This window comes from Clarias gariepinus, chromosome 17 (genome assembly GCF_024256425.1).
Source record: "Clarias gariepinus isolate MV-2021 ecotype Netherlands chromosome 17, CGAR_prim_01v2, whole genome shotgun sequence".
Taxonomy (NCBI): Eukaryota; Metazoa; Chordata; class Actinopteri; order Siluriformes; family Clariidae; genus Clarias; species Clarias gariepinus.
The window spans coordinates 16,868,959-16,881,222 of NC_071116.1; the positions used below are offsets into that span (position 1 = coordinate 16,868,959).

At 37.5% G+C, this 12,264-nt stretch overlaps 1 protein-coding gene across 27 annotated transcripts in view; it reads right to left on the reverse strand.

Annotated features, from left to right (window-relative positions):
- Window positions 1-12,264, reverse strand: part of dlg2 (discs, large homolog 2 (Drosophila)) — a 277,019-nt gene that overhangs the window by 39,078 nt on the left and 225,677 nt on the right. For 15 of the 27 annotated variants that reach the window (XM_053515546.1, XM_053515542.1, XM_053515545.1 and 12 more), the window contains 2 exons: window positions 10,555-10,614; window positions 8,073-8,228 (listed from right to left, as the gene is read on the reverse strand). The exons of 5 other annotated variants lie outside the window; for them this stretch is intronic. In XM_053515546.1, the coding sequence (XP_053371521.1) occupies window positions 8,073-8,228; window positions 10,555-10,614 (216 nt within the window). The remainder of the gene's footprint in view (window positions 1-8,072; window positions 8,229-10,554; window positions 10,615-12,264) is intronic. 7 more of the 27 variants (XM_053515568.1, XM_053515567.1, XM_053515547.1 and 4 more) reach the window with 1 other exon arrangement.

Genomic DNA, 12,264 nt, shown 5'->3' on the forward strand with positions numbered 1-12,264 from the left:
ACTATTTCCTAATGATGGGTGTTTACTGGCATAGATTATACTGCAGCCATGGTGTTATTTATGCGGACTCACAAATCTCACTATATTTAGCCATTTATTTAGTGTCACCTTCTGTAATTGTAGCCCCACTATTTTAAATTCAGGCTTCCATAGAGATATTCAAAAGCGAATATCATTCGGTTGTAACCGATATGCAGATTCCATACAAGAGCTGAGAATAAATCTTAAATATTCTTAAACTGCTATGATGACATAGTCAAGGGCACTTTACTGCAGAACTACAAGCTCTGAAAGTTAACAGTACAGAAACAGTCATGAAAAATTGGGCATCTGATTGACTAATGGTACACAAACAGTATGGGTAAAGATATACACAATGTAAATAACTTTAAGGCTTTATTTAAGGCTGTTTGGTAGAAAAATCAAAATAATAAGTTAAAACTAGCTATGATTAAATATCATAATTAAATGATTAAATATCACTCACTCACTCAACATCTATACCACTTTATCCTGTATACAGGGTCATGGGGGTCTGGACCCTATCCCAGGGCACAAGGCGGGGTACACCCCTGGATGCCGTGCCAATCATTCATGCATACACACACTCGCACACTCATTCACTCACTACCAACTCCATGCATAGACCCTAAGACGGGAATCGAACCCGAAACCTGGAGGTGCAAAGTGACAGTGATAACGACTACGCCTGATTAAATATTAATAAAAAATAGTAGGAAAATTTTTAAAATTTAAGGAACTTCCAGTGAGTTACTTCTATTATTTATTCGGTTGTAACATACTGTACATATGCTGAACTTTATCAGCTGCATTAAAAGTGCTTTTGATGGCAGCAAGACAGCGTGACAGCTGATATGATCATCCAAGTGCTGAAAAAGGGTATGTTTAAACAAGCTTCAATGTCTGAGTAAGCCAGGGAGTGCGTGTGAGTGGGCTGGAACGTGTCACTTCCCCTTGATCAGTGAAGGCCACAGCAGATAAACAGACTGTAGCTCATAAACACACAGTCAGTAGGTAAAATAAGCAGTGCATAAATACATCTGGCATTTGCCTAGTGACAAAAGGGTTATGATCTGGATTGTTATCAAGCTGCATTCAAAGAGTCTCTGAGAGGAACAAAAAATTTACCTAAATCACTGTTCATTTTTCTTTCCATCGATCTAATAGCTCACCCCTTATAGCTTCTATGTTTACGTCCATAAAAACAGTCTGTTAACCAATGATTGGTACAGCCCGGGAAACACATTACTGTGTTAGGATAAAAAAAGATGCTTTTCTACAGTATCTCATTCTAGCACATTCTAGCACATTCTAGCCACCACTCTTGTTTTAAATCACGCAACACATTAGGAAGCCTAATAAGTAGTTTTGCAGGTTTTTACAGTACTTCAATCACACCCACACAGAAACTCTAGAACAAGAGAAACTCTGCATTAATGATAACCTGAGTTCAGAATCGAGTTAAGAACCTGAGGTGGCAACTCTACCGACTACACCACCATGATTGCACTTGCTATAAATTTGCAATCTATACAGTCTGCAGTTGTTATTAATGTTACGGTAAACCACAAATCTTGCCACTGGTCAAGGCGTTTTCATGTTCACCTTATGCTTGGTAGATTTTACAGTATGTAGTTTCCTCTACTGTCCAAAGATATGTTTTCTTATTGCCTGTGTAGTGTATGATTGGGTGTGTACTTGTGCCCCTTGATGGGTTGGACCCCGCCTTGTGCCCTAAACTCCCTAGCATACATTTTAGTTTCCCGCAGGATAGGTGGTATATAGATACATAGTGTGCTTGGATATGATGCCAATTATATTGTATATCCAAATCCATACCGTATATTGTTGGTGCCAGACAGGGTGCTTTCAGGTATTTTAGAAACTGCTGATTGCATGGAATCTTTTAAAAAGTTTTCACAGAGTTGTGTACAGAATAGTGTCTGAAAACGAATGCCATGTTTATGAGAGAGGTTTGAGAAGAATGGACAGACTAGTTTGAACAGACAGGAAGGATATAGAAACTCAAATACCACTCTTTGTTACTCTGCTGAGCAGAAAAGCCATATACCACCTATCCTTAAAGAAATTGTCTAAGCATAAGATAGATGTGAAGAACAGAAGAAGAAAGCATCAGGTTCCTTTTCTCTGCATGAAAGCTGTTCTGTTGCTTAATGTCACCATGTTCTCGTCATGCTAAGATGGTTCACAAGTCAGCAAACCATCAAATCGATCAACATTCCCCTGACTTGTTAATGCTCCTAAACCATACCAATATCCCTATACCACTTTATTCACAAGTGTACAACAATCATCACTGTCAGCAACTGGACTACATTTACCACATGTAGAGCGATGTCTGTGACTCACAGGGAGACAGATGCATCATATCAATAAACTCAGATGAGGTCCTGCTTAAAAGTGCTCTCTCTCAGAGGGTGACTGACATATTTCCAATAGCCTTCACTCAATACAGTAGTGTGGCCTTCCAGGGTGTCTCTTTAGTTTACGCACTGCTCTAGATTTACACAGTCAATGTAAAAGAGTTTTCCTGTTTTTCGTGACTGCTAACTCAATGACCTGCTGACTTATTGACAGCAAACTGACTGTAAATTACAGCAATGGCCATTATTGTGGGTATTGCGGTTGACAGACACAGCCGTGTTGTCAATCACTGAATTTGCTGCACGATCTTGTGTTTCAAAAGTATTGGAACAGCAAGACCAATTCTTCAGCTTTCGCTATTCTTTAAAAACTATTTGAGTTTAAGCATGAGACAACAGGGCAGAATTTCAGCTTTTACTTAGTTTTAGACTGGACAAGTCAACAAATGTGTATAAGTGAAGGGGGAAACCTCCTAGAGTAAGGGATATGCAACCAAATATTCCATTTAATTTAGCCTAAGTCTGCCTGTCTGTTCCTATACTATCAGTAGTATAGGAACTATCAGTATTTTAGCAAATCAAAATGTAAATATGAGGAAAAAAGAAACCTAAATATTTTGTTTATTTGATTGTTTTTTGTTCCATATAAATAAAAATACTTTTAATATTACATATGCTTTATACACATTTTTGCTTAGACATTTGTTTTAAAAAATCCAGAAAAGCCTCTCTAAATGGTCTGTGTTCTGTCTGCAGTAAAATAATGCGGCTTTAACCTTTTGAGAGCAAGTCAGTAGACAGAGGGAGGAAGGGCGGGTGAGAGAGAGAGAGAGAGAGAGAGAGAGAGAGAGAATGTTAGTTGACGGTTCACTTCCCACACTGTAATTGGTTTGGAGTCGAAAGGAGCAGAAGAGCCAAAAAAAAAAAAAAAAACACCACTGCAGGTAGTACACAAAACACATTTCTCTCTTTTTCTCTCTCCCTTTTTAAACCAAAATGCAAAAAAACTAAACAACAACCTTTATCTCAGTTACTCACAAGCTTCATTAAGAAGCACATCTCACACAATACAAATACTGTACATTTTGTTTTTACTGGAAATAACCACACTATTTTCACCAGCACTTACCAACTACTGTAACACATGACTAACTAGCTCAGTTTGTGCTTTGTGAGCTTGTAGCTGATCAGAATGAGCTAGGTGGTTCCAGAAGGATATTGATTATCAGCGATCAGACTCAACCCCAGGGAAAAGTGATTTATTATGTGTCTTTTTTTAAAGGAAAAATCTGATCCTTCTCCTACACAACTTCTTACCAAAAAAAAAAAAACATTAATCATCACGTAACATACGATGACAAAAGAAAACAAACATAGCTCTTTCTCTGATGGTGGGATTTTTCTTCTGACATGATGGATTGATCAGGGATGACAGGCTTATGCCAGTGAAACAGCATATCCGTCTCCATCCGGGAAACTGATTAACGGTCATTAAAATAATACTTCTTAGTCACTGATGGTAGATAGCAAAGGTTTTCTGGAAAAGTAATATTGTTTACAGTCTGCCAAATAATTTAAAAATCTTTTTTTTTTTTTGAGTCAAGCATTAAAGCACTTAATTAATCCTATAAAAGCACCTTAAGAGTTATACTTACTCTCATACCCACATACCTTTCCTATTCGCTAGTATGTAATTCCAGAATAACTTAATGTAGTTACAATATTGAAATAATAGGTTTTGATTATTAATTGATTAACTATCATTAAGAATGGTCTCAGCATAGTTTTTTAAGTATTTGGCCCAAAATGTTTTGCTCTCTCTCTCTCTCTCTCTGCCCAATTTGAAAACCAGAACACCATCAGTCATACTGTATAAGTTAACATTGTAAATTCCAAACAAAGGCAGCTTTCTCTTATTTGCTGTCTGAGATTCAAATCATTCCCATTCCCACTGAAGCCAATTAGAGACTGCTTTTTAATTAATTGAGTAATACACTCCTCGTTAAAATTCTGAACAAGACACAAATCGGGCAACTGGTGCCAAAACAAGGCTCCAGCAGCAGCAAGCTCGGGCTGTTCCAAAGCCATCTGGGCCAAAGACAGGCAAAGACTTATACACTGAGCCACAAACATGCACACAGTACTTATATATAAAAAAAGAAGAATGGATTAAACCCAATTAATCTCTAAACTATAAACTTTAATTCATTTAATCAGCAGCGCGACAGATGAGACGCTATGGCGTTCTACCCATTTAAAGTCAAACTGTTCTGGCAGATAAAATGCAAACAGCTACAGCGGCAATAAAAGAGATTACATCAATCCTCTCAGGTTTACAAAGCTCAGACATTGCTCAGACACTACACATAAACCCCGATCAACATTCTGTGAACATCTAGGCTGTGACCTTCAAGGACTCGTCAATAAACAATATAATAAAAAACACATCCAGCGGCACAATGAAGGGTCATGGGGTTAGAACAGGCAGTAAATGGTACTAAATGAGTTCAGTCACTCAGAAACTACAGTTTCATTTCACCCCACGTAACTGCCAGGAGGCAGTGCGTATCACCTGCATGCCCTTTTCACATAGTCCGAGACCTTTGTACAAACTCACACAGTGAAATGATGCAATGTTTGCAATAAATGCCACTGTCATACAGCTTGTTAGACGAGGATGTACACGAGATGCCTGTTATCTGCTTTGAACATTGCGACTACAGTAGGATCTATCTATCTATCTATCTATCTATCTATCTATCTATCTATCTATCTATCTATCTATCTATCTATCTATCCTTCCATCCATCCATCCATCCATCCATCCATCCATCCATCTATTCATCCATCCATCCATCCATCCATCCAGGGGCCTCTGTAGTCCATGTAGGGGCTGTGGAGGCCAATGATGATTACTATTGTATTTATTCCCATTTTACAACCGCGGTGGGACCTCAGTTTACCATTCACATGCACATTCCCACACTAGTAACCAAAGTACCTGAGGAAACCCACCAAGCACAGGGAGAACTTGCAAACTCCACGCACACAGACCCAAGGTGGGAATTGAAGTGGGACCATGAAGGTGCAACGCGACAATGCTTACCACTTAAGCAACCATGCTTATCTATCTATCTATCTATCTATCTATCTATCTATCTATCTATCTATCTATCTATCTATCTATCTGTCTGTCTGTCTGTAGTATCTATCTGTCTGTCTGTCTGTCTGTCTGTCTGTCTACAGTATCTATCTGTCTGTCTATCTATCTATATCTATCTATCTAACCACTGTTTTGTAAGGAATTCAGGAGCTCTAGTGTTTTATTTAGCTTAGCTTAGTGTAGCTTTCCCTCTTCACCACAGCAGATCATACTAGCTGTCACTCACCATCCAATGTGCTATATTATCCCTACTCTATGTACATGCACTGTGTAATTTCCTACTCTCCACTCAGAAAGTGGCACTTAACTGTTATTCTCTCTTCAGTCAGCTTCACCCTGTGCATTGTTTTTTCCATTATATTCCAGAATCGCCATTATTTATAACCAAGTCTGTGAGTGCATACTGTTAGCATGAGTTAGTGGTCAGGACACTTGGTTGTATCAACCATCAGGGCAAGTAAGGACTACAACCAGACAGTCCAGATGACAGTCCTGAAACACTCAAGTTCTAGCACACCTTTGAGGAAGCCGTCCTGCAGATGCTGGATTCAGCTGGATTTGGTGCACTTCCCATTTTTCCTAAAAAAGCTCATCGATGCTCTTCGTTCTGATGCTATAAAATGTCAGGATTTTTACTAACTTCTAACTGCTTGAGCAACTGACTACATCCTCTGATGACGAGCTTGTCGTGCTCGACGAGTTTGTGTGCACTGGGGTCCAGATGACCCTGGAATGAACTTGTGGCTACATCCAGGTTTTCTATTCAAGGTCAAATCACTATATTTTGTGAATAAAGCTTTACAGCAACCATCCCAAACTTAGAGCAAACGTTCTTCTGCCTTAAAGGAAAGACTTAATTATCATAATAGCACCTAATTATACCATATATTTATTAATTATATCATAATAGCACTTAATTACAGGACCAAAGTTATAACGTTACCCGTCACATCGAATCAGGTAGTAAGTCACATTCTGGGTGATTTGAGTTGTGCATATTTTCAGACTCCTGGTTCAATAAGTGATAGCTGTCCATTTTGTTTTCCAAGTTTATGAGTGTATGATGTCCAGTAGCTGAGATATGGCCAGTGGGAGTTTGTTTCCAATGAGGGCTTCAGGGGAAAAAATCCGTTTTTTAGAATATTTAAATGAGGATTCTATAGCTGTAGTAAGAAAGAGGGAACCCTCATCATAATTTTGACACCAAAGTGATTGATTAATTTTATTTTGCTGAAACCCCTAAAAATAACTTCACCAGAAAAGTGGCAAGAATATGAGTTGGAGATGTCCTTGCTTTTCTTTTATTAAATAAATAAATGAATGACTCATATGGTATTATTTTACATTTTCTTTTACTGGTGTAGGTTACAAGGGGATCCCAGATGGCCGAAGTCTCCAGCTTTCAGCTTTCAGCAATACCATTCCACCACAACTACTCTTGCTTGTATAAAATATGCTGATATCATCCTGGACACAATATCCCAATGTGTCATGTTACATTTTTTTATTTTTTATTCTGCAACTACTGTCAATGTCTCAATTGTTGGTGACTATACAAAATGAACATACTCTCCTGTAAATTTTATACAAAAGTATCCATTAATGTGGAAAATTTGTATCACCACTTTTTAAACAAACTAAACAACACAACAGCTTTCACACACTTACCCACACACACTCAATCATATACTTCTTTATTTAATTCTTATTCGATCACCCTTTACTTTGCATCACACATATTCTTCTTCTTTGTCTTTCGACTGTTTCCTTTCAGGGGTCGCCACAGCGAATCATCTGCCTCCATCTAACCCTATCCTCTGCATCCTCTTCTCTCACACCAACTAACTTCATGTCCTCTCTCACTGCATCCATAAATCTCCTCTTTGGTCTTCCTCTAGACCTCCTGCATGGCAGTTCCAACCTCAGCATCCTTCTACCAATATATTTATAATCTCTCCTCTGAACATGTCCAAGCTACCTTAATCTGGCCTTTTTGATTTTATCTACATATTAACAATTGTAATTAAATTGGCTGCAAATACATAATACGCTACTTACAAGCACAATGAGTGTAATATTAGTAAAAGAGCAATATTATAGTTGAATATTATCCACTCTCCTACATACCTTCCCAAAAATTGTGGGTAATATCACCCAATAGCATGTGGTGAATGTGAAGATCCTATTTTTTTGACATAATAGTAACACAGATTGGACAGTGTGGGCAACTAAAAACTCACTCATGGGCTGCCATTTAAAGACCCGGGGTTTAGATACTCTCTATCTACTTTGCCAATTAAATTAAATTCTGGTTAAATTCTGGCTTTCTTTATTCTATACTGGTAGACAAGACTCCAAATGTAGACTAAGAATCGACCCTTATAGGTGACTTGTTGGACAGGGCATGCAGGGAACAGACAGTAGGCAGGGCATATAAGAGGCATGTTGTCCGTGGTGCATGCAGGCAAACCTCACTGGCATGCAAAGTATTAAGTGGTCAGTACCTGGTAATATCGGAGTCGGGGATCACACCTAGGTGGTAGTGGGGAAAAGGGACGGAGTGCATTGGGCTTTTATCAAACTCCACAGGGGAATAGTGACGGGGAGAGGGAGCACGATCACACAGTTTATTCACAGTGCTGTAAACTGGCTCTGGAGGCCTAGTGAGGAAAAGAGAGAGAAAGCAAAAAGCAGAATATGTTTGTTAGTGAGCGGGCAAGCCAAATAGACGGAGAGAGTGAAGAAAAGCGAAGGCGAAGAGAGATATAAATTGTACCTACAAACAATAATCCCAAGCAGGTACTGTACAGTAGTTTAATTCCTTTTCTACCAACACTTTCATTGATCAAATTCTTTTAAAAATATTTAAATATTTTGACACTAATCAGCAGCTATTATACAGTATGCTATAAACGTGTGTAATGACCTTGATACTGTACATATTCAATTAAAAGTAAATAAGAGATTTGTAAATAAGAGATTCGGTAAAAAAGACTTCAGAAACTTCACATTATCTGGGAGGACAAATAAAACCATGGGAGACAACAGTAGTACTTCTGATTGGTATGTAAAAAAAAAATAATAAAAAAAATTAAAACCTTAATTTTTCAAAAACATTTACATCCCAATAAGATTTTGTGAAATTAATTTAACTGTTCAAAATTATACATAATTTTGACAAACAATTTCTATACACATAACACATACTTAAAAAGCTGTTAGAGGAAACTTATGTTCCTTTTGCTTTACTGTATCTGTATCTATCTATAGCTATCACCCTGATAGACATCAATTTTATGTCAAAACTGGCAAAAAACAATAAAAAAGTAATCATTAACACACATTCTCGTCCATGTAGTGATTAATCTGTCTTTCTCTATACTGTACCTCTCAATATTATAGTACTCCATTCAGTACTCCAGTACTCCATTCTATTACTGTATAGGCTCCATTCTCATACTGTCAGGGTTCACATCTAAACCTGTGACTAGCACAGTAAAAATACATAATGTGTAAAAATAGGTCCATGAGAGTTTATAAGAGGTAGAGACATACATTAGGAGAGCGAGTGTGCTTATGAATTAGAGAGTGCCTAAATACTGTATACTGTACACCGATCACCCGTAACATTAATGCATTAACATTGATTATCAATAATAACCAGTAAACAGGTGACAGGATCCTGGACAGTCAAAGATCATTCCTGCCTGTGGGGAGCAAAGGCCAGCCTGTCTGGTCTGATTCTACAGAAAAGCCAATATAGAACAACTTGCTGTCAAAAAAGTCAATGCTGGCCACGGTAGAAAGGCACCTGAACACTCAGTGCAGCACAGCCTGCCACGGAGGTCTATTAAAATGTCAGTTTTATAACATGTTAAAACGTAGCTGATATTTTAATCATAAATCCTTGCTCTTATTTTGGACATGAAAACAGGCCTACACAGCAGCCACCTGTAAACAACATAAGGTAGAAATCACAATGCAAAACAAATCCAGCTGTAATTTTAATGACTTTCCCCACACCTTAATCTTCGTATCATACGTATGCTTTCATGCATAATGAAAACAGACTGGTTTAGCACATACTGTGACTAATAAAAATGCGTATTTTTTTTCCATTTCATTTCCATTAGCAGTGTACCCTTCTGTTAAAACAGATGTTACATTATTAATAAGGTATATTATATACTAGTACAAGGTGAATCAATGGTCAAATGTTTCTTTAGAGAACAAGCACAGCACAACATTTCTACCATTATTGGCACACCTTGTTCAGATTATTTAAAAAGGATTAGGAAAAAATCCACCTTTTGGTAAAGTGGCATCATCTTCATTTTCTCAGATGCTTTATATTATTCAACCCTATAAAACGTTATACAGTAAGAGAAGACTCAGTGCTGTTTTATTTGCGAAAGGGAGGATGAACAAAGTGTTAAATGCAGGGGTGTCAATAATTGTGGCATGTTTGTTTTGGTTGAAAATTTGTTAAAATATTTTCTCACTAAGGGGTCTTAAGGCATGAGGCGGCGAATCGAACCTGCAAGGTGACAGTGCTAACCACTACACCACCGTGGGTTGTCTTAATCTTATAAATTTATGTCCATACAAGGCTAAAATTTCCTCATTTATTCATATAAACCAAAAGGTGGATTTTTGTAAGTCTTTTTATTAATCTTTACAAGAGAAATAATGGGAATAATTGGAGTGGGCACTGATAGAGTGGAGGGTGAATAGTAGTTTATAATTAAATTGAAAACCAACTCGTGGGAGGGATCCTCAATATATGACCTGTATATAGCAGGCTGTTATTACTAAATAGCAGCCACATCATTCATAAATATGTACTGATGACTGCTAGTGGTAGAATATGACTGTAATAAACTACATGAAACATAAAGGTCAAAACAGCATCCTCAGTCTACATCGCTCTTTACTGTATATTCCAGAGTGCTTTAGAGAGCCTCAGCCTTAGTGTTTGCTTCTCACCTCAACTGGAAGTGCTGGGACTCAAACCTGTGGCCCTCCCCGTCATCTAAGGAGGGATTTCTGATCGGAGAAAAACAGTAAATAAGCCACATAACCACTATCGTCAACTCGATATTTACTGGGCTGTATATAAAAAAAAAAATTTTAAGTGCTGAAATGTGTTTGTTCCGTGCAGACGCAGCATGCAGACGCAAAAAGATACAGACAGCTGGACACACATTCATAAGGCTATAGACACAACAGAACAGAACACAGCTTTCCGTGGGCACAGCTGGGCTTCGGACATCCGCAGACACGACTAACAGACGAGCATACGAGTGAGCTCTGTTTGGCTATTACACAAGCACTGTTTACTACTAATCTAATAATTAAAGGGTATTTGAAGCATAGCTGTTTATAATGTTTAAATAAGCTTTAAATATGCAGTAGATGGTGTCCAAAGGAAGCATGTTCACTGAGTGCTACTGTATAAGATGTCAGATGCTAAAAAATAACCCGCAGTAAATTGTTTCAGTTCTAGTTTTAAAATTCTAAGCATGTTTTCTTGCAGTTGTTTAACAGGTGGTTGAAAAATTTGTGGCATTCTGAATAAAGAGGGGCGAGAGACAGAGTGAGAGAGACAGAGAGAGAGAGAGAGAGAGAGAGAGAGAAAGGAGGCAGAAGGAAGGAGGGATGAAAGCAAAACGTGTACTAGACAGGTTTTTGCTGCTTAGGCAGATTATGTCTCCTGTAATCAGTTTCTGTATCTCTCATTCAGTCTTGTTTCCTGTCCTCCAGTTGTACAAGAATGGATAAGACAGCTATCACTTCAGTTCTTTTCAATACTGTACATGACCTGTCTGCTTTCACAAAGAGGCAATTTGACTGATATTGCAAATGACCAACGGCAGAGTGCTGATTTAACATGACATGCATCTCCTTCCAACTGGAACCATGACACAGTAATTTAATAAAGTTCTTTAGTGCTCCTCAGGGACCAAGTTTTTTTTTTTTTCTTTTTTTTTCTTCTTTTTTTCTTTTTCCTTTAAAACTGTTATGAAAATTAGCAGCTATGCATTGTTAAAATTATTATATTTATATTTAGGGTTCTGAGATTATTGGCAAGTTTGACTAGTCAGTTGTATTAAATGGTTTTAATTAATCCAAAAATTATAACGCATTACTATTTTTTAGCACACATTAATCATATGACCATATGATTTTGACCCAAATGGCTTCACATTATCGTAGCACTGTTATTCAAGCCCCACTATCGGTGGATTGCCACACCCCATACACTTATTATCCGGCCAGTGCCGGTTCCATTCTAAAGATTTTAAGTTAACATTTGTTAAATATTAATGTTTGAGCTATTATAAAACTGCATAATCTGTTTCCTCTAACCAGTTTGCCATGCATTTTCCTATTCCAATATTGCACGCTTATAAAACATGTAACTCTGAGCATTTTAAAATTGTGATTAATCGTGATTATATTTTTTCAATTGATTGACGGCATTGTTTTAATTAAAACAACCTAATGTGTTCGGTCAGTGGAAAAGCTACAAAGGGGTCCATGGTACTGTATTTACGGTGTAATACTGTTGAAGTGGTACCTGGTTATAAAATGTTTAAGAGCGCTTGTGAAAGATGCACTCACAATTGAATCAGTATTTGATCTTATTCCAAACAACTCATTATAAAAGTTTGATCTTGCCTTGAAAACTTTATT